Source organism: Paroedura picta, chromosome 4, assembly GCF_049243985.1.
Source record: "Paroedura picta isolate Pp20150507F chromosome 4, Ppicta_v3.0, whole genome shotgun sequence".
Classification (NCBI taxonomy): Eukaryota; Metazoa; Chordata; class Lepidosauria; order Squamata; family Gekkonidae; genus Paroedura; species Paroedura picta.
In genome coordinates this window covers 13,092,811-13,115,088 of record NC_135372.1, presented here as the reverse complement: position 1 = coordinate 13,115,088, position 22,278 = coordinate 13,092,811, and the positions used below count along the sequence as shown (strand labels likewise).

The 22,278-nt window shown below is 48.1% G+C and overlaps 1 protein-coding gene across 3 annotated transcripts in view; it reads right to left on the bottom strand.

Moving 5' to 3' along the window:
* Positions 1 to 3,996: 3,996 nt before the first annotated feature.
* The window catches only part of KCNN1 (potassium calcium-activated channel subfamily N member 1), a 102,221-nt gene continuing 83,939 nt past the window's right edge, over positions 3,997 to 22,278 (bottom strand). For all 3 annotated transcript variants that reach the window (XM_077331961.1, XM_077331960.1, XM_077331962.1), the window contains exons 5-9: positions 19,059 to 19,200; positions 17,165 to 17,275; positions 15,170 to 15,297; positions 9,542 to 9,611; positions 3,997 to 7,316 (exon numbers count right to left, since the gene is read on the bottom strand). In XM_077331961.1, coding sequence (XP_077188076.1) covers positions 7,044 to 7,316; positions 9,542 to 9,611; positions 15,170 to 15,297; positions 17,165 to 17,275; positions 19,059 to 19,200 — 724 coding nt within the window. In that variant the 3' untranslated portion in view covers positions 3,997 to 7,043. The remainder of the gene's footprint in view (positions 7,317 to 9,541; positions 9,612 to 15,169; positions 15,298 to 17,164; positions 17,276 to 19,058; positions 19,201 to 22,278) is intronic.

The following is a 22,278-nucleotide window of genomic DNA, read 5'->3' as shown; positions in this document are numbered from 1 at the left end:
CACCACCAGGAAGGGAAATTCAAAGGACACCAAAAAGAGTCAGACAGAGACCATTCATTCAGAGTATTTTATGACATTGGTTCTAGTTCTGCATACGTTAGCAGTGTACATAAAACACTGTTAGAGAAAATTCAATATTCCTAAGAAGAAATACTATTTGAGTCTGGCCACACTTTCCCTGACACCTCCCTCCCCTGTTGTTTGCTGCTGCACTAGGAAGGAAGGAAGGAAGGAAGGAAGGAAGGAAGGAAGGAAGGAAGGAAGGAAGGAAGGAAGGCAGGCAGGGAGGCAGGGAGGCAGGGAGGCAGGGAGGCAGACTGAGACATGAAGGGAGGGAGGGAGGGAGGGAGGGAGGGAGAAAGACTGAGACATGAAGGGAGGGAGGGAGGAAGACTGAGACATGGAAAGGAGGGAGAGAAGGACCAGGAGGAAAATAAAGACATGGCAAAGGGAAGGAGGAAAGAGGGAGGGAGGGAGGGAGGGAGAAAGACTGAGACATGAAGGGAGGGAGGAAGACTGAGACATGGGGGGGGGGGGAAGGACCAGGAGGAAAATCAAGGCATGGTGAAAGGAAGGAGGAAAGAGAGAAAAAAAGGATGACATTTCAAAATATTTGAAAGGCAAGGAAGGGAAAGAGGCTTGGTCTCTCCACCCTGGGCATGTTCACCTTGGAGACCATGTTTCTTAGTAGTGGCCATGCATGTCATCCTATTGCCTCACTCAGCTGACAGTGGCATATTCCTCCGATGCAAGAGAGTCTTCTTCCCGCAAAGGAAGGTTTCTTGAACGGGAGGGAGGAGCTGTTGTTAACTGAGTGGAGAGGCCGAATTTTCGAGAGCTTGTGGAGCCCTTTTGCGCCGATCTCTTTCTTGAAATCTTTCCTCCTCTTCCCAGTGCCCCCCCTAGTTTCTCAGCATCTCAGGTTCTGTGGCCTTCTGTCCTGAGGCTGAACCAATTACGTAATTCAAAATCCTCTCCATCCTTTTGGGTTGGAATTGGGCTGACTTTTGCAGCTCCTTCTTGTTTGTTACTCATCTTACTATCTCATTGCTGCCTGTCCATAAAACACTGCAAAGAAGAGAGGCAACCTGGATGCAATGGTAACCAAGGGTCACACCAAGAGCCTTCTTGAGTGGTGTTCCCCCCCCCCCCCCAAGTGTGCTAACACACACACGTGTGCATTAGTGAATCGTTGTGCAAAAACAAAAAAGAGAAGTCTCGATGTGAGCTTTAGATATCATTGCATGAAGGATTTTTTTGATGTGGAACATCTACTGGTGCTCTCCCTCCAACGGAAGTCTACGGACATGACATCCATAGGCCTGCCCCCAGGGACCACGCCACTAGATGGGAAGTGGAGCCAGAGCACTGAGGCATGCTCAGTGCTCTGGCATCGCCGTTGCCCGTCTTCCAAGGCCACTGGAGAGCAGGGGGCTCGGGAGACTGGCAGGGGCGGGGCCAGCACGGTGATGCACAGAGCTGGCTCCACCCCTGCTAGCAGACATACCAGCAGGTAAGGAGGGGGAGGGGGGAGGAGGGAGGGAGGGTCCAGGGAGCAAGGATTCTCGCCCCTTATATAAATGTTCCACATAAGGGGCGAGAATGCTTGTCAGCTGATTTTGTAATTTTTGTTCTTTTTTTGCAACGTTTGACCCGTCAGTCCACAGATGGGCGCATGGGGGAGAATCTGAATCTCCTATGGGAACTCAGGAGAAATGGGAACTCAGGAGAAATGCATAGTGGTTTAAACTCACAGAATGAGACGAAGGAACGGGAGCTGGAAAAAACCCGTTCCTCCCAAATCCTTCCCAAGTTACCGGCTGCCTGGAATGGCTTCGTCATTCACATCAAAGAATGGCATGAGTGCCCCTACTTCCCAGCCCACCCTTGGGCTCGGGCCAGGGTGTTGACTGATGCTCTTGGGAGAATCGATTATGCTCAAGCCATTCTCCTCTGGAATGGTTTTGGTTTGAAGTAAGTGCTGTTGATTTCAATTGGACCTTCTGTAAGAACTCGATGACATGCTATGATTTATTCGAAGGGGGGGGGGACACATGGTGCCTTGGGGTTCTCCCAACCTGACTTAAACAGTCACATGTTCCCTACTGGGACTTCATGCACCAAGCGCTTGGGCCCCTGATTCAGATCAGGACAGGAGTGCAGGGGGAAAGAGGGCTTCTCCTTGCTTCTCTGAAGAAGCAATACTGCTCTCTGGACTATAAAATCAGAGTCCAGTAGCACCTTGAAGACCAACAAAGATTTATTCAGGGTGTGAGCTTTCGAGTGCAAGCACTCTTAGAGTGCTTGCACTCGAAAGCTCACGCCCTGAATCAATCTTTGTTGGTCTTAAAGGTGCTACTGGACTCTGATTCTATTGTGCTACTTCAGACCAACTCACCTAGCCATTTGAATCTGCTCTCTGGACTGTTCAGTCACCTTTTGTCCTTGACATGTGATTGTTTGAGCATCGGTCAGGTCAGGTTAGGGGAATCCACCATACGTTACAAATTGAAATGTATTGTTTGACCCTAACTTTTGTCCTCTACACCAGGGATAGTCAACCTGTGGTCCTCCAGATGTTCATGGACTGCAATTCCCATGAGCCCCAGCTAGAAAACGCTGGCAGGGGCTCATGGGAATTTTAGTCCATGAACATCTGGAGGACCACAGGTTGACTACCCCTGCTCTACACAGAAGCATCTCTCTTGATCACAAGTCAATGAAACAGGTTTGAAATTAAGTACAGAAATCTAAAAGAATTAGACGTAATTAGCCCAGGGTGAAGCCAGATGTAATGCCAAGAACAACTTTGGGGTGTTTTTCATCTGCTAGGCATCCTCATCCATCTATGACTGTTGAGAGCTGGGTCATTTCTCAATCCTAGCAGCTGCCCATATATAGCTGCATATAACAATATGCAGATATTGGATCAGCTAAAATGCCTTTATACACATACTGTATAACTTCACAGGCCTCCAAAATCTTTTACATATGTATCATTTTACAAGCCTTCCAAACATTTGCAACTATTTGAGGAATGTTGGTGGCATGACAGATGCTAGCCAATAGGTACTTACGACTGGTGGCCATACCAGTGAGAGTTCCCCCTCGCTCCAATGGAAAAATGAGCATGCGTTTCCGTAGCACTTTGAAGCACCCTGGCCATACTGCATACATTACGTCTGCCTTCACTCCACCACACTTAAAACATTACATTTGTCTTCACCCACACAGGAGGCCGTAAGAAAACCTGGTAGATTTGTTGTTGTTGTTGTGGAATGGGGAGAGAGGGAAAAATGGTGTTGACATTTTATGATGTCATCTAATGGCTGACCCAAGTGTGGAATGCATCACCCAGCAAAGTTACGAAGGTAGTTTCTTGTTCTGTGAAATTTAACTTTGAAAAATTAATCGCCTGGGTTCTGAAAGGGATTGCTTTCCCCACGCCTGCTCACATTCCTCCACTGGTGCAGGCCAACAAGAAAAATCTATTGCTATATTCAGAGCACTTGAAAATGCAAACCTTAGCAAATCTCCCACCCCATCATTTTGGGACCCTCAACTGATCTCTGCTGCAATCAAGCTGATATTGCTTCGATAATCATGGAAATTCCAAATGGATTCAGTCATCTTCGCTTTGCAAATCCAAGTTTCTTCCGGCATATATGAATCCCAGATTTATTTTTTTTTAACTTTCACAATGCCCAGACTTGGCTCTCCTTTTGTTCTGAGCATGCCTTCAATCTGACAGCAGGATGTGAATCTTTATTCCCCAAAGTCTTTCTCCCGCCCACCCCGTCCCTCCCAGTCCTCTCCCACTGTAACCCGTGCAGAGTTATCACTGATGGTCACCACAGTCCTGAAATAACATTAATTAAAATCCTTGCACATGTGTTTCTGGACTGTCATGCCCAGAACCAAATCTTGCTCCCCTCCCGCCCCGCCCTGCCCGAAACGTGCATGACCCCCTTCCCCAAACAGTCAAGGATGCTCACATTAGAACTGATTGCTAATTTCCTCCTAATGGGAAACCAAGAATTCTGCAGTTCTGGCTAGACCCTCCCCCCCCTCCGCCCCCGAATTGTAAGAATGGATTTGAAAAGTTGTCTTTAAAAAAAAAATGTGAAATTTTGAAATGTCAGGCTTTCGCCCCGGTTGGTGTATCTAGCGAGATACCCAGCTCAAATTCTGAATGTAATTCTATCCCTTGCTACTTCAGAATATTATGCAAGGAATTACACCTTTGGTCCACTTCTAGATATGCTTTGATGGGCATGTGGTTGCACAAAATTGTGGACAGGTGGTTCAAACTTGAACACACATCCCCTTCAAAGCAATGCTACCAGGTAGACTGCACAGTCAAGAGGATGCAGTCCACCGAGGGATATTCGTTTATAAATCTCTTTGCAAACCCCTTAGCAAGTACTGAAGGCCAGGGCAACTCCCACCCGCCCCAAATCCAGAAATCTCGTTTGCTTTCAGCCTAGGTGACACTATCAGAAAGGAGGATGCTGTGGCTACTTCCCACTTCTCAAAAATTCACCCAGAATCTGAAATTTAGGAACTTCCCCTAAAAATTGGGTTTTGCTGCTCAACAGGTTTCAGATTCCCTAGTTAAGACTGGAAAAGGGAAGCTGAAGTTTATGGTTCATGAAACCATGAGGAGGAGGAGGAAGAGGAGGAAGAGAAGGAGAAGAAGAAGAAGAAGAAGAAGAAGAAGAAGAAGAAGAAGAAGAAGAAGAAGAAGAAGAAGAAGAAGAAGAAGAAGAAGAAGAAGAAGAGAATTCGTGTTTTATACCCCGCTTTTCACTACCCGAAGGAGTCTCAAAGCAGCTTACAATTGTCTTCCTCTCCCTACAACAGACACTCTGGGAGGTAGGTGAGGCTGAGCGAACATTGGAAGAACTCCTCTGTGAGAACAGCTCTAACAGTAATGTCACTAGCCCTAGGTCACCCAGAATGTTGAGGAGTGGAAGATCAAACCTGGTTGACCAGATTAGAAACCATCGCTCTTAACCACTACACCCAACTGACTCTTCATGCACACCTTTGTGGGTCCTTTGCACAGAATCTGACTCGAGTATCATCCAGAGACTTTGTAGGGTCTCTGGAAGAGAAAGAAATTTCCCAACGCCTGAAACCTTTTAATCCGGGAATACCAGATCTTCTGTTTGCAAGTTGGACCTGCAGAAATTGGGGGAGGGAACCTGATTGTTCAAAAAATGAATGGTACTGATGTGAGTGCCAATGGGAGATGCAGCTGGGGGCTTTTGCTGTCACTTCCAGAACATTTGGGGAAGGAGTGAGCTTTTGGTGGGAGGTGCTAGGAGGTGCTAGGAAGAGGGGCTGCCAAAGAGGGGCAGGCCCAGGAAATATTTTTGCCCCTCTTTTGTGTCATGTTGCATCCCCCCGATCCCCTGCCATTATTTGGTTTCTCTCTCCTTCAGCTGCTTAGCTTTGGCTGGATTGTGCCCCCTATTTTCTAGAACAGGGTAAAACAGCAGGTGGACTCTCCTGTCTGGTTTTGGTTTTGGTCATTCAACACCACCAGAAAGTTGATCCACGCCACCCTCCCTTTTGTTATTGAGTCAAGAAACAGGAGATGGACAGGATAGGGGGGGAGATATGTTCAGAAATCCACAGAACTGGAAAAGCCAAACAGGTGGAAGTAAGTGGAATAAAGCGGAATAAAGTAATAAGCCAAAAATGCAGGGAGAGGGAAGGAAAAGGGGGAACTGCCATAAAATTTAAAATGAAAAGCCCACTTTCAAAACAGCCAAGGGATGTTCAAAGAAATCGTTCGGTGCTAAATTACAAATCCCGGGGATCTGTCCTGCTAGATGACTCCCACTGAGGCAAGTCTAAGCAGGGCCCATTCCGCACACATGGGATAATGCACTTTCAATGTGCTTTGGCAGCTGGATTTTCCTGTGCGGAACAGGAAAATCTACTTCTGAAGTGCATTGAAAGTGCATTGTCTATTGCGCGCAGGACTCTTCACTGGAGGGAAGGGCCATGGCCAGCAGATTGGGTCTCCAGGACCCAGCCCCGATGATGCAAGTACACATCCGTTAACCCAAGCCTCTTGGATTGGAGGCGGGATCTGTGTCCCTCCCTAATTTGAGAACCAGTTTCAATGTAACATCTGCACTGCAATCTCCCAGAAAACATTCCGGTGGGTGTCTCTCCCCCCCCTCCCCCTTTGGACATGCATGTAAATTTGGACTTGCATCTGCAAAAGCTGGATTTGTTTTCATTAGGGATACTCCCCAAAATTCTCCCTATTCAAATCCTCTCCCCAATATTACAGTTCTAGGTTATCTACTCCCCCCCCCCTTCCCCCATGGAGCTGTTCTATATGTCACTCTCCTTTTTAAAAATCCCAGCATTGCTCAGATGTGGTTTGCCAGATTTTTCAGTTCCTCCAATCCATTTGCAACTCGTCATCCTCTTCATGCTACGATTGCAAATGTGCACGCTGATAAAGCCCAGCAAAAGAGCAATCTCGAAGGTTTACGCAAACGTTATCAAGATTCTTTTTGCGCCACAACCCAGCGGTGTGCTGGGACCCACGTGTGGCTCGACCAGACACCAAACAGAAAGAGTTTGGATGAACTCATAGCTATGGTCAGACCGAGATGACTTTGGTTTTGCTGGGCTTGATCAATGGGCACTGGTAACACGAGGACCAAAAAACTTGAAGCCATCAGCACAGTTCCGGAAATCGCTCGAGAGCTTTCCCCTTCTAAAGAACCGGAATTAAGGCGGGAACTGAAACGGAAGGCAGAACTCTGCTGAAGTCGGCGGGGCAATTCCATGGGGGCGGAAAGCGAGAGCGATCTATTCCCCGCACAATGTGACCTTGGAAACGGTCCCATCTGGTTTCCTGTGGTTGTGGGAACCTGCTGCCTCCTTTGTGGCACCATGAATACTGGGAGGTTGTTGTAACTATACAGGGCTTTCCAGAAAAAAAGCTCAGAGGGTTTCGGCCACACAATGGCCATAAATAAGAGTCAGTGGGGCTCCGGCAGGGATTGCCTGTCTCACCCGCTGTCCGAGGATGTGTGAGGGGCAGTGGAGGGAGATTTCCGCCGCCGCGTGGGGGTCCATGAAGAGCGTTCTGAGCTGTTGGAGGTGCCACAGGCCCGGGCCAAGGCCCTCTGCTGTTGACGTATGGCTTGGCTGACCAGGCTGGGCAGGGCGTGCAGGGTGAGACCAAGCAAGTCAATTTTCCCCTCCAGAGCGCTGATGCGCTTCTCCAGGTCCTCGTTGCGTTCCTGCAGTTCGGACACCATGTCATACATGACGTTCTGCGTCTACCAAGGGGCAAGAGGGGAAGGGGGAGGGGAAGAAGAAGAAAAAAAGAGATTTTGCATGTGGGAAACCGTGGCGTAGCATTAAGGGCCGATCCACGAGGAGCATGTCATGCGTGAACCAGCCCTAAAACACTCGTCCTGACTAAAATCCACATCAGAAGTGAGAACTGGCATTTCTCCAAGCCAAAAGCAACGAGAATGAAAATTCCACAATGCAGTTCAGCAGATGGAATACCCAAGGTGCAAATGCAGGCAGTAGATAACGGAGAACGTACGAGCTAAAATTTATCGCGGATAGATGAGAAACAAATCACATCTTTATTCCTCTCTCAATTTAGGCATGCCTTTCTCCCTCCTTGCCCCAGAAATTCAGCCCCCAAATCTATCCACGCTTTGCCTTTTTGGCAAGCCTAGCTACCCAAAGAGAGGTTGACAGCCAAGAATCTCAATCTTCAATAAAATCCATCGTAATTAAATTAAGACTATTCTTCCAGGACATCCCTGTAAGCATGAAAAAATATACACACAGAAGGAAAATGAATAGAAGATGAATAGAACAGCTCAAGGGAGTATCACAGGGTCTCCCAATGAGTGGAATGGAAGAGGACAAATTTCACCATTGGGGTTATCCTCAGTAGAGCAGGGATGGTCTTAGTGGGGTGGGCTCCCCGGAATCACTGCCACCTGACCCCCACTAGGGGGCCATGCAAGAAGCCACCTGAGCTCAAAGGGGTCCACTGGTAGGCACAGCCAGCTGCTTCCCCTCTACCCCAATTCATTGGAGAAACAGGGTATGGGGGTGGAGGGGGGATTGAGGCCCTCTCCAGTGTGGAGCCTCAGGCAGAGGCCCCAACAGCCTGTTGACTAAGGCCATCCCTGATGTCAAGTTATGCCCTTCTAAGTCCATTGGAAGGGTCAGGGTCCCTCCAGCATTCATGCAGATCTGACCCATTTCCATCTTTCACCTGAGCATCAAAGTCTCCCCTTTCATCAAAGTCTCCCCTTTCATTCATGCATGGCTCCTTCTGTGGCAGAACGGGGATTTAAAACTGGATCTCTCAGATTCAAGTTCTACACTCTCATCCCTGTGTCGTGCTGGGAGACATCCCCTAATAAAAGCCGCAGAGGTATTGGGCTCGCAAGGCGATTCCGCACATGTTAATTCTTCACTTACGTACCCCTGTTGCCTCATTATTTTTCTTTCCCACGTGTGTTTCCTCCCAGTAACGGTCACTTCAATAGTCCATCACTTTATCTCTGGTTTATTCACACGCCCTTTAAAAGTGTGTGTAAATCATCGAGATACTGCGATGTAATATCAAAGTGGCCACTAAAGGGAGCAAAACGGATGCAGAATCTGGACCACACCTCATTTGATGATTGGGAGCAATGAGCCTGTAAAAATATTAAACGTACACAATGTCAATTACGGAGAGGAAATTGGTGTCAAATGTTTTATCGGCACTATGTAACCCCAAAAGGTATATTCAGAAGGCCCAGTCAACATGTTGGGAGACATTGTAGATGCTATGAGGCTACAGGGTGATTGGCTCCTTTTACCATATAGGGTGCTTGTGCGATTGTGTAAAAATAATTTGGTTAAAAATTCATGCAATAACGGGAAAAAATGTTTGGAAAAATTAAGCTTCCTTTATGTTCTAAGTTTTCTTTACGTTATATATGCTGTTAAACCCCCTTTCCTGATAACCTACCTGTATATGCAGGGGAATTTTCTTTTTATGTATGCAATCGCTGAGCCAGGCTTACAGTGTCACGACGAGGGAAACAGCTGGATTTACCTGCTGTGGATATTTGGCTGCGTAAAATTGGGGCACTTGCTACAATGGCAAAATGGACAAACTGGCTGAATCAAAGACTCCCCCTGGAACAATTTTGACCATTGGAAATGATGCCTGGGATTTATTAATAATTTGCCAGTGCTTTATTTTTGTTCTGTGAGATAATTGTTGGGGCAGGAGTTATGTTGTTTCAACTATAATAAAAATATTTATAAACATCAAAGAAAGGGAGCAAAACATGAGCAGAAAAGACATGAAATACAATGCCTTTCAGGCACAGAAGCGAAGAAATACAATGTCGCGGAAAAGCCCACCTGCTTGGTCAACGTTCCCCAAAGACCTAGATCCTTTGTCACCCCCCCCCTACAGCCATCTGTGAAAATCTGCCCCCTTCCCACGCCCTCATTCCCAATGTGCTGGTCTCACCTTTGCTAGATCCACAAGGGTGTTTGCTTGGTCATTAAGCTTCCTCTGTTCCATTTTCACACTCCTCAACCTGCAAAGCAAGAGGGAAGAACAGAGTTGACCTGTCCGTGGGAAGAAGTGATGGGCGAGAGAGAAAGGTCTGATTCCACCATCACTGCAAACAGACATGCACAAAATTCCAGATCCAACCTTGCTGGATCCACACGCGCACCCACATACGCACACACACATGCAGCTAGCCAATGAGGTCGTCACTGGCCCAAGCGAGCCTTGGGGGTGGGGGTGGGGGTGGGGCTCCGCTTCTTTCATTTCAGGCCTCTCGGACCCCCCCCCCCAAACCTTTTCCAGCAAGTCTGCTTATGGGGCACTGGTTGATTTCATGGCTGGGCAGAGTTGTAGGGCCACACTGGCTCTTTCCTTCTGGGGTCTTTGGAAACAAAGATTTTGCAGGTTCATACATCGCTTTGGGGAAAGCTCCAGAGAAATGGCTCACCAAATCTCCCGCCTAAAAAACAGAGTCCAAACCCTTTCAAACTGGGGACAATGGTGGTGAGATTTCCAGTCACAGGTGGTAGGTCTACAGGTAGGGTTGTCAAATCCAACGTGGGGATTTTCTGGAGATTTTAGAGCTCAGGAAACGAGGCGCTCAGTGGGAATGAAATATAACAGAATCGACCCTCACAGCTGCTGTTTCCTCCAGCAGAACGGACGGACCTCTGTCATCCAGAGATTCGTTGTAATTCTGGGAGATTTCCAGGTCCTGCCTGGAGGTTGGCAACCCTATTTACAGAGTAATTCTCTGCTGCCCCACTGACCCAGAAGTCATGTTCTGGGCCAATCAAAATGATTGCCAAATAGCAAAACACAAGCTTGGAGATTCCCCTTCACCAGTCTAGAGATGCTGAGACCCAAAAACGGGGAGGGGAGAAGGGACAGTTCAAAGAAATTTACAGCCTTCTTGAAATGGAAACTAGGAGATGAGGGAGACCTAGATCGATTACGGGACATTGGGTGTAAAGCAAATTTCAAGAGGTACCAAGAAGCAAGAAACAGAATATTTAAAAAGCCAGTTGGCATATAGATCAGTCTTCACCACAAATTGCCTTGAGAAAAGATGGGGGTTTAAATGTTTTAATTAATAAATAAAGAAGTGAACAAATCAGGACCTTTGGAAGGGCTGGAAGGGAAGCGTCCGTTAAACCCAAATGAGAGGTCAGTGTTAGGCAGATGATTTGGTAAAAAGTCAATAGAACTGCAAGTGGGCATTGCCAACCTCTGGTTAGAGTTGTCTCCCTCCCCAAAAGCAGACTACTTGATGATAATTTGGTTGGTCCTAAGAAAAAGGAATTCCCTGGGGGCTGGCATCAGATTAAAAGCCTAAGGTGGAGGATGCAGCATGACACTCTAACAAGAAGGCATTAAGCTTTTCTGTCCTCTCATTTTCCTTGTAAGTTCCCGTTTCCTTTGGGGGCTTTCTGTTCCATGTGTGTTTTGCTGCCTCTAGTGGTCGATTCAATATCACGTTAGTTTCTTTCCAGCTGGACATAAACCTGTGTGATACTGAATTGGCCACTAGAGGGCGCAAAACACATGCAGAACAGCCCCCCCCCTCCTTAAAAAACCAGGCACTTACAAACAAGAATGTGGAAAAGCCCAGAGCTTGATGGAACAGCCATGTGTGTGTATGTGTGAACCACGCACTTTGTGATGGAAAAATGGCATTCCCATTTATGGATGGAGATCTCCACCAGAAAGCCAAGTTGCCGGACATCTATTCCGAGCAACATCGTGCCGTGGGCAGAAGAAACAAGATGCGCTAGAAACACAGATTTCGCATTGGTCGACTGACATGCCACACAATTGAAACGCCAACATGTCCAAATTTCAAGCACTGTGAAATTTGGAGGGGGGGGGGAGGTGACAAAACAAAGGCAGATGGGTGTCCTTTGCCAGCTTCCATGGCAAGCAAGCCAGAAATGTGGGCCACTGTATTAGCGGAGGAAGGGGGGGGGAAAGAATGCTGCGAGAGGGGTCTCAATGGGCTCTGCATTAGCCTTCCAGAATGTCCAAATCAAAACCCCCAAATGGAAACCATGCAGAGAGACTGTTCACATTCGAAACAGAGGCAGCTCTGAGACAAAGATTAACTTACTTCTGAGCTCTGCAAGGAGGGGGTGGGGGCAAAACAGAGACAAAACAACAGAGGTTTAAATAACACAACTGGGGGGTGGGGTGGGAACACACACAAGAAGCCAGAGACAGACACCAAACTGGCCTTCCTCATTTGCGCCCCCACCCAAGGTTGCCTCCTCCCCCTCCTGCTGTCATGCAGAAAGTTGCGGGAGGTCCCTGGTCAAAGGCGGGGAACAATCCCAGAGCAGCAAAAAGCTGGTGTGAAATCATGGGGGACACATGGACCTTGCTGGGGGGGAGGAGGAGTCGATCAGCATGCATCCCCACACTTCTAGATGGGATCTAAGGATTCATGAAGTCCAAATTTGGACACGGCAGGATACCCCTAGGAGGGCGTTACAGAGAGAGGGATGTGACAAATCAATGCAAAAGGCAATACTGCCTCATCCGAATACAAGACTGTTAGGTCTAGGCCATACTATGGTTCTCCAGATGTCCACGGACTACAATTCCCACGAGCCCCTGCCAGCACTGGCAGGGGCTCTTGGGAATTGTAGACCGTGGACATCTAGTGAGCCACAGTTTGGACAGCCCTGGTCAAGGAGGGCTTTGTTGTTGTTAAAGGTAAATATTTCTTGGAAGCCATACAGGACAACGTCATGGGGAAAGGATATCGATGCCATAATAAAGAGGGATATTATGGGGGAAAGGGAGAAAAAGGGAAGGGAGACTTAAAAAAAAAATAGGAATGTTAGATGTTGACAGTGACACGGAAGAGGAGTGGGTGACTGTTTTTACGAAATCAATAAAACGTCAGCAGCAAAAATGGCCGTGTTCCCAGCCCTACGTTCGTTCCCTCGCCATGATCGGCCCCTGTAGCTTTCATGGCTCCAAAATACCCCCAAACAAAGACCTTTCCTTTGTTTCCAGTGAGAGGCCCTGCTCTATGAGTGGGCTGTCACCCAATTCAGTTCCAGGGCAACACGAGAACCCAAATACATAATTGCAAAAGAAAATTTAAAAAGGGAAGACATTTGAGAGGCGGTGATGAAGCTGGCAAAAGAGGACGGGAGGGTGACGTTGATGGTGGCAGACCAGAAGGGCACTTGCGGGGTGGCATCTGGGAGTCTGACCACAAGGAGGACTAGGCTACTAGCTGGGAAAAGCAGGCCTGGGTGGGTCTTCTCCCATAATAGCTGGAGAGGAGCACAGTGACCCTTAAAAGCGAGAACCCTTGGTTGCAAATGACCACCTGGCACAGCTGTTGAAGAGTGGCTATTAGTGCTGGCCCATGTGATCTCCAGCCTGCATTCCTTTCTAAAAGAAATTCTGAAAATTCAGGGGCGAGGCTGAGACAATGCCTTGGGGCATTGCATTGATGTAATTTAATATTGGGGTAAAGGGGGAGGGTAGGTTCCCTTTGCACCCCTTTGGATCATGCCCCTGCCTGGGAAATGCACCTATCCCAGCCATTTCCTATGATCCTGGGAGGTCCATAGGGTCAGTCGAAAAGGGCAGATTGTGCCCCCACATTTCCCGTGAAGAAGACATTTAGCGTTATTTGCTCCCAAGGCAAAAATACCTTTTAAACAGCGCAGAAGGGATGATAGAATTCTGGCTGCAATGTCATAGAATCCTAGAGTGGGAAGGGGGCATGCAGGCCCTCTAGTCCCACCTCCTGCTTAACGCAGGTTCAGCATCCAGGATAAGGATCTGTCCAGTCCTGCTTGAAGACTGCCAGTAAGAGGGCCACCTCCCATTCCCCTGCTGAACTAGACTCACAGAATCCTAGAGTGGGAAGGGGCCACACAGGCCATCTAGTCCCACCCCCTGCTCAATGCAGGATCAACCTCAAGCAACCAGGATAAGGATCTGCCCAGCTGCTGCTTGAAGACCACCAGTGAGGGGGAGCTCCCCACCTCCTTAGGCAGCCCCTTCCACTCCTGAACTACTCTGACTGTGATTCCCCTGATCCCATCCTACACTGCAGGTCCTCTCCTCTGCTGTGAACATGAATCTTTCCTTGCCCTCCTCCAAGTGTCAACCTTTCAGTATTTTAAGAGAGATATCCTGCCCCCTCTCAACCTCCTCTTCTCGAGGCTGAACTTTCCCAAGTCAGTCCTTACAGGGCTTGGTCCCCAGACCCTGGATCATCCTCATCGCTCTCCTATGCCCCTTCTCAATCTTTCTGCCAAAGGATTTCCCACCGTCTTTGGATTTGTTTTTGGGTGGGTGACCTATTGGCCTGATCCCTTGTTCTCCTACCCTGGGGATGCCTCACCTTTCTTCCAAGAGCAGGGGAATACAGGAAAATTCAGGCCTATATTCTGCTCAGAGCCAGCATGGTGCAGAGGTTAAGAGTGGCAGCCTCTAATCTGGAAAGCTTGATTCCCTCCTCCTCTACATGCCGCCAGCTGGGTGATCTTGGGTCAGTTCCAGTTCTCTCCGAGCTCTCTCAACCCTCCCTATCTCACAGGGTGTCTGCTGTGGGGAGAGGAAGGGCAGGCGACGGGAAGCCGCTTGGAGAGTTTCCTTCAGGTAGTGAAAACCAGCTGTCATATCCAATAGACCCTCACAGAAACGATGGCAGAAAATGGGGGGGGGGGGGGGCGGCTGGCAGCTAGTTAATTAACCACATTAGTTGCTGGACAGAGAAGTGGTTATTCTTAGTGTTTAATTTTTAGAATATGTATTTTAATATGTTGTAAACCGACCATGAGCTCAACAGCAGAGAGGCGGTCTAGAAATAAAATAATACGAATAATCTTTAATTCCGCTCCTACAGAGCGGATTAAATAAAGCAGTAAGGGCTGTCGGGGAGGAGTTAGGGGGGGCCCTGTCCATCCAGGGCCAGCAGCCAATGGGGAGGCGTGCAAAGTCCATGGTCTGCCCTGGGGTGGGGGCCTTCCTGGCTTCTCCTGTCCGCAGCCGCGCCCTCGCCGCGTCTTGGACACGCCGACGCCGCTCCTGCGACCGGGAGAAGCCCCATCCACCGTCCGGTCTCCGGTGGGTGCCTGTCAGCCTTCTCCTGGCCGCTCCTGCAGCCGCGAGAAGCCCCACCAATTCTCCGCCCTCGGAGGGCCGACCTTCCCCGGGGCCGGGGGCCTAGCTCCCCTTTTATTTCAATTTAAAATGGGCTTTAGTCCTAGTACTACTAATAATAACAACTCTTGTTTTGTTTGTCTTCCGCTCCAAGCTTGTAGGCAGACCACCACATCCGTCTCTCAGCCAAACTTGGGTGTGATGAATGGTCAATGCAACCAAGGTTTTGTGCCTATACATATCCCCCCTCCCAAGTAGATTCATACAACCAATTTCCCCAGCTGCGAGAGGTGGGTTTTGCAGCCATCCAACTGAGGTGGGGTGGGAGAGGTTTGCCTAGTTTGCGGAAGGGCCCTTGACCACGAGGAGATGGAGCCAGGGGACGGAGGCCAGGATGGGGGCGGGGAGAGCCACAGGCCGAGGATTTGAAGCAGGTAAACGTGTAGGACTTACTGATGGATGGCTTGGAGGAACTTACGCTGGTGTTTCCGCACCTTGGCGTGATCTATCTTCTTCACCAGCTTGGTGTGCTTGTATATCAGCCAGGTTTCCCTGAGTACGTTGGCGGCAGCATTTTTGACCTGGGAGATTCAGACAGGGGAGAGGAAACAAGACAGGAGGCCCCTGAATACGGAAATACGACAGGTCAGGAGGACTTGGGATGCTTCCAAAATTCTCGCTTAGGTTGCCCTGGCCACTAGTGGGGGATGGGAGTAGGTTACCAGCTCCAGGTTGGAAAACTCCTAAAGATTTGGGGGTGGAGCCTGAAGAGGCCAGGGACTTCACTGGGGAAGAATGTCATAGAGTTGATCCTACAAAGCATCAGTTTTCAACACTGGAATCTCTCCTTTCTCCTGCCCATGTTACTTTTACACACAGTGCAGAATTAGATGATCCAGCTACCATGAGTCAGGCTGGGCACCCCCGACTTGCAGACAGATGTTAAGTTAGGGAATTAAGGTTCCCAAATGCACCTGGGCTCCAGCTGACTTGTGAAAATGGTAGGGAGGCAAAACTGAAGCCCTTCACCCTACATGCCATGGTCCCAAGCTGAATCAGGCCCGGGCATGTTCGGGACTGTTCATTTCATGACATAATGTCTGGCTGCAACTCAAGGCAGGCGTGCAGTTTGGTTTGGGCTGGTAAAAGAGAAATCTGAATGCGAGCGTATGTCATTTTGCAAAGGGATTCCTTCTTGCGGGGCCTCAACCAGGTCCAGTACAAGATATTTTGCCACTCCAAGCGATGTGTGCCCTTCAATACTGGGGCATCACTAGGACTGTTTGTCCTTGCAGAAGTCACATCAAAGAGGGGGAAAGATGCAAAGGAACAGAACGGCAAGACCTGGAAGCCAGGTGGCCACTTCCCCTGATGCAACTGAGACTCACTTTTAAAATGTTCAGCGCTCCCACAATCAGATTTGGAGCATGTCATGGCAACGGGAGGGGTTTCAGCTAGGCATATGCTCTTACAAAAAATCCAGACCGCTTCTGGTTCAGAAGAACCCGCCTTGGACTGGTATAAACTTGGCCGAAGTAGCACTTTGGCCATTAAAGTCTCGCCCACTCCACCGGGCAGGCCAAAGCTGCACTGCCGTGGCAGGCATGGGGCTTGCTTTGGGGGGTGGAAAATGCAAGGGCTTGCCTTCCCCCCCCCCTAGAAGCCTGTCCTCTCCGACTCCGGGGCAAGCGAGCTGGCGCGATTGCCTTCCCAGCTTGGTGCAGCTCCCGCCCTAGCTCAGCCTCACTTGGGCAGCAGGGCAGCAGGGAGACGAGCTTTGATGCCCGGTGGGATGGCAGGATGCTCCCCTCAGTGGCATACTTCCTCCACGGTGCCCAGAGGAGGTGGCAGCCCAGGAGGCTGCTGCTCATCGCCCCTCCAGCAGGAGGGCAGAGACCCTGGAGCCCTTCCCTCCAGACAGGACCAGCTGTAGGTGAGTGAGGGAGGGAGTGGTCGCAGTGGCCCTTCCAGGGAATGGGGCAGGGTGGGGCTCTCGCTCTCCTCCCTGCAGGGCAGGCCTTGTGGGAGAAACTTTTCTTCCAGGCAGGTGGGCACCAAAACATGCTGAAGTGAGTTTTTGACAGCCGCTTCGTCTCAGTTTCCCTAGAGGATTTTACGCCTCGGACCATGTCTGGTTGATTTATCTCTGAAGCAGCCCTACTCCGGAGATTTTTCAACTGCAGTGGTCCGAAGCGCACGTGCCTCGTTTCAGTCTTGCCTCCTTTCCTTCCCGTGCCGTTTCCAGCAGCAGCCTCTGGCTGTTTCTCCTGTTGCCGATTTCACAAACAGCTTCTCTCCTCCTCAACCCTATATCATTGCCTCAATCAGATTAGTCATGAATTCTTGAAATGCTCCTGGTTAAAGAGCAACCCCTGTTGCTGTGGGCTGAGGGAAGTCCTGAGTGCCAAGGACCTGTAGCTTGCCAGACGCCAAGGAGATGCCTCTTACCCGCTTTGTTAATTGCGTATCCATCATGAAATTGTGGACGTGTTTTTCGGCTTTGGTGAGTTCCAGCTTCCGGGCAACGACGGCGACCACCAGGGCTGTGCATCCTGCCCCCTAGGACAGAGAGAAGAGGGGGGGGGCAATTGTGAAACTGCTTTCAGGAGGTTGGTTTGCAAAGCGAACCGATTTGTGGTTGGTGGCCCTGCGAACCCCATTGAAAGGGACTTTCAGACAGTGAGAAAAAGAGCTGAGAGTTGGGGAGCTGCTTGCTCCCTTCCATTCAGCTGTTTCTAGTTGTCTTTTGTAGTCCTTTTAAAGTTTAAAGGGATTGTACAAGACAGCCCAAAACAACTGATAGCAGGAAGAACCTCCCTGCCATCCAGTTTTTTGGGGGGTGGCTGTTTTTTGAAGTCCCTTTAAAGTTTAAAATGACTGTCCAAGGTAGCCTGGAACAACTGAGCAGCAGGGAGCATCTCCCCTTCACTCACATGCTTTTGTGGCTTTCACAGGAATAGAAAGTAGGGGTTGAAAGGGACAGAATCCTTTTTAACCCTTGCTTTCTGCTCCAAGAACCACCACAAGCTGCTTTAAAACATGAACAGGTCAAAATTGGGATGAATTTTGCTTCATGGTTTGGTTTGTGCTCATCCCTAAAGATCACCTACCTAGTGAGCTTCATGGTGGAATGAGGATTTGAACCCAAATCTGAGTATCAAACTAGAAAAGTGAACAGCAGAAGAAAATCGTGGCGTGAACAATGACATTAATATTGTGATGTCACTTCTTGATGAATACCTGAAAGTGACATCACAGCCTTATGCTTTAAGTACTGATCAAATCTCTATGGTTGTTACCATAGAGTTTGGGGGATCCCTAGAGCGTTATGGGTGGGAAGGTACATCATGTCCAGGTCTTTGCCTAGAAGTGATATCAAAGCACCAGCAACATTTTCCCTACCCATGGACCTTCCTTTGAGAACAAGTGCTGGCTTGGAATCCCTGAGTAATCCTTGAGTGCCCCAAGATTACCTAGAAAGCTTTTTTGGGAGAATGGAGATTAAACTCTGGGTCTCCCGGATCACAAACTGACATTGTAACTCAGCCTTCTTCTTGACCATGGAGTAAGCTTTGAAAAGTTCTCCAGGCGTTGAAGTAACCCGGAAGTGATGTCAACTAGCCATGACATGTCACTGGAAGTGACATCACCCAGACACTCCCACATGTTCCCACCCACCCCCAAGTCCTGAAGCTGCCCAATGTCCAGCTCTGTCCACCACCAACTCTGAAATTCAGGCCACAGAGGCAGGCAGGTGCTAGGCCGGAATGACTTCTGGCATAACCCTGGGATTATATGTAACCCTGGTTGAGAAACATTGTTCTAACTTGTATGTCATGCTGGCTTTCTCTCCAGGTGAAATTAACTACAGAAAAACAGGTTCCTTGAGGATCATAGTCTTTGTTTCTGGGGCTCCCCACAAGGGGAAAGTTTATACTTTTAGCATTTGCTTTTCGGCTTAACTTTGACATCGTTCTTCCATTCCAACACCAGTCCTTCAGCCCAGCAGCCCCATAGAATCATCGAATCATAGACTAATCGAGTTGGAAGGGACCTCATGGGTCATCTAGTCCAACCCCCTGCACTATGCAGGACACTCACATCCCAATCGCTCATCTAATGTAACCTGCCACCCCTTTGCCTTCACAGAATCAGCCTCTCTGTCAGATGGTTATCCAGCCTCTGTTAAAAAATTTCCAAAGATGGAGAACCCACCACCTCCCGAGGAAGCCTGTTCCACTGAGGAACCACTCTAACTGCCAGGAACTTCTTCTGGATGTTTAGATGGAATTTCTTTTGAATTCATTTCATCCCATTTGTTCTGGTCCCTTTGGGGCCTTACCATAATGCCGGTGAGTAGACACACCCCTTTCCCACAGTAGGTGTGAGGGACCATGTCACCGTAGCCGATGGAGAGAAAGGTGATCGAGATCAACCACATGGCCCCCAGGAAGTTGCTGGTCACGTCCTGCTTGTCGTGATACCTGTCAAAGAGCCAGAGGGAGAAAGTCCCCATCAAAACCCATTTAGGTTCCTTCCCCGCATCCCAGACATGTCCCTAAATGGCCTTAGGTGCCCATAAACATCAGTTCTTCCTCTAAAACAGCCAGCCACTTGGAATGGGGAGAGGCCCGCTCTTGACCAGGGCATGACTTTTCGCAGGTGGTGAGTCAAAACCCCAAAGGCATCTTTACCACCCTACTAATGTGGTACTCTCCACACTGCTAAAAACCAGATCAGGAACTACACAGGTTGCTAATGTGATATAAAAGGAGAAGAGGAATCCTTTTTTCTTTTTTTTTAAGAAAAGAAATCAAATGTGCATTTCAGACCGTGTAGCTTTCACATTCCATCTGCACATCCAAGCAATGCAAGAAAAGAAAAGAAAACGCAAACGATGCACCGTATCTGGAAGTGGCTTTAAAAAAGAAGAACAAAAATCAAAAGTGCATTTTGAGCCAACGGAGCCGTTAAAATCAATGCACAACGCTAGGGAACAGCCTCCGTCCTCACCCCAATTTATGCGCTATTCCTGGACACGATCTCTGTTGCTGGCTCCTTCTCTACGGAACCCTGAAGCATTGGAAGTGCATTTTAGCTCTTTATGTAAACCAATTAAGAGGGCAGTCCCTGCATTCTCTCTGCAGCATCTGCAAGCCGCTCTCCGTAAATCCAAGCAACTGTCTGTTCGATGGGTCAAAAATCTATCACAGCCTGAAGGGTTTTGTTTCCTTCTTTTTTCGTGTTTTTTTTTAAAAGCCCGAGATTCTTTGTTTGGATCAGCAACAAGTTGGAATTCTCATCCCGCATGCAAATGACTGGGCTTTAGGGACTGGGCCACGGCACACTGCTCGTGGTGTTGCCTTGGGAAAGGTTCGAAAGACACGCTCAGCTATGGTTGCCAACTCACGGCTGGGGAATTCCTGGAGGTTTGGGGGTGGAGCCTTGGGAGGGTGGCATTTGGGGAGTGAATGGGATTTCTGCTGGTTGTAATGCCAGACTGTCCATTCTGCAAAGCAGCCATTCATTTTAGGGGCCCTGAAATGCTGGAAGTATACATACGTACACAGACACACACATACGTTCTCCAGTCCAGAGACTGTTCTTACCAGCGTAATCGGGGGCGGGGGGGGGGGGGACATGGTAAAATATAGGGAGAATTCCCCTCTGCTGGTTTTAAATTTTTTTTTCTTTTCTTCAAAAAAAGTTTTAGTTTTTTAGTTTGAAATATGTTAAAGGCCGATCAGAAGGATTGCAGCATATGATGTGTATGTATGACTTATCGGTGTGATATATGTGTTTATAAATGCAAGCCAGTATTTAAAACAGGGGTAGTCAAACTGCGGTCCTCCAGTTCACTGGCAAAGGCTCATGGGAATTGTAGTCCATGGACATCTGGAGGGCCACAGTTTGACTACCCCTGATTTAAAAGAACTCTCCTGTTTCTTTCCTATCTAATGTAAGATGTTTGGCTTAAAAAAAAAATCCACGGAAGCCGTTTCTTTGATAGAAAGCGCTGTGGTCAAAGGAAATCCCAGTTAGTAGCAACATCTGTTCTGTTTGGACCGTCATAGATTCACAGAGTTGGAAGGGATCTCCAGGGTCATCAAGTCCAACCCTCTGCAGATTGCAGGAAATTCGCAATCTACCATTGAGTGTTCAAATCCGCTGCAGAATCGAGGAACGGCTCCTTGCGTGTGAGTGGTTTACCATTTGCCTGCCTCTTAGAAGCTCCTCTTGTGTACCACCTGCATACATAATTGTATGGATGTGAGATTTTTGGGCCTTGAGACGATTGCTTGCAAACCAAACCCAAAAATTAATATTTCAAAAATATTATTATAACGTGATGCATTTTATATTTTCGGCTTACGTTCCTTAGCTCCTAGGGTATTAAACTCACCTGCGGATATTTCTTGCTTTTGATAAATGTCTCTTTAAGAATGACTCAACGGTTGTTAGAATCCATGTACTTAAATGTTTTGGGACTGTGAGTTCATTGGCGGATATAAGCAATTTGTAGGCTCCTGCCACACTTGCTTGTCCCCTGAACCACCTGGCATACGACTTTATTATTATAATATATCTAAAAATTACTTTCCAAGAATTTTCTCTTGAACTATGGTCTTAAGGTGTGGTTGAATTCTTTCACCGTGCTGAACTTACTCTTTAGTAATGTGTTTTGTCCTAGCTCTCACTCCCATTAAGGCAGTGGTTCTCAACCTTCCTAATGCCGCAACCCTTTAGTACAATTGCTCATGTTGTGGTGACCCCCAACCATAAAATTAGGCAAGGGTTCTTTCACAGAAATTAAACCAAAATTAACCAATGGCGTGAAGAGCCATTGTTCATGATTGTATATAAATTGTTTTCCCCCCGGGGTTTCTCAGTTCAGTTCTGCCTCTTGTCCCACCATGTTGATCTTGCTCTTTTCCGCTGCTCCAGATAGACGAACGCTCTATCTTGATCTACCCCACAAGGCTGTTGTGTGGATGGGCTGCCCCGGCCAAGCTTGCCCTTCTGCGACCCCTGTGAAAGTGTCATTTGACTCCCAAAGGGGTCCTGACCCCCAGGTTGAGAAGGGGCTAAGGGGTTACTCTTATGTTTTTATTATAGATTATAAGATTATTATTATTATTATTATTATTATTATTATTAATAATAATAATAATAATAATAGAAAAATGTCTTGGTAATATTTTTAGCTAAGTATTTGCAATAGCTTTCCTTTCGCTTCGTTTACCCTGCGGATCTCTGTAATGATTAGCTTTAAATTTATATTTATTATATCCCTCATATAGTTTGCCAGTGATGAAAAGACACTGGAACATGCTTAATCACCTGACTGCATCCTGGCACACTTTATTTTGGGGGAAAAAAGATGACTTTGCTTATTGGCTTTACTGATGTTGGCCGTTTGCCAGACTCCTTGATGGTTTGCTTTCGGCAAGTCTGATGCCTTCTCTGTTGCCTCTTAGGGTTGTCAGCTCTGGGTGGGCAAATACCTGGACACTTTGGAGGTGGAGCTGGGAGCGGGAGAGACTTGGGGTGGGAATATAATG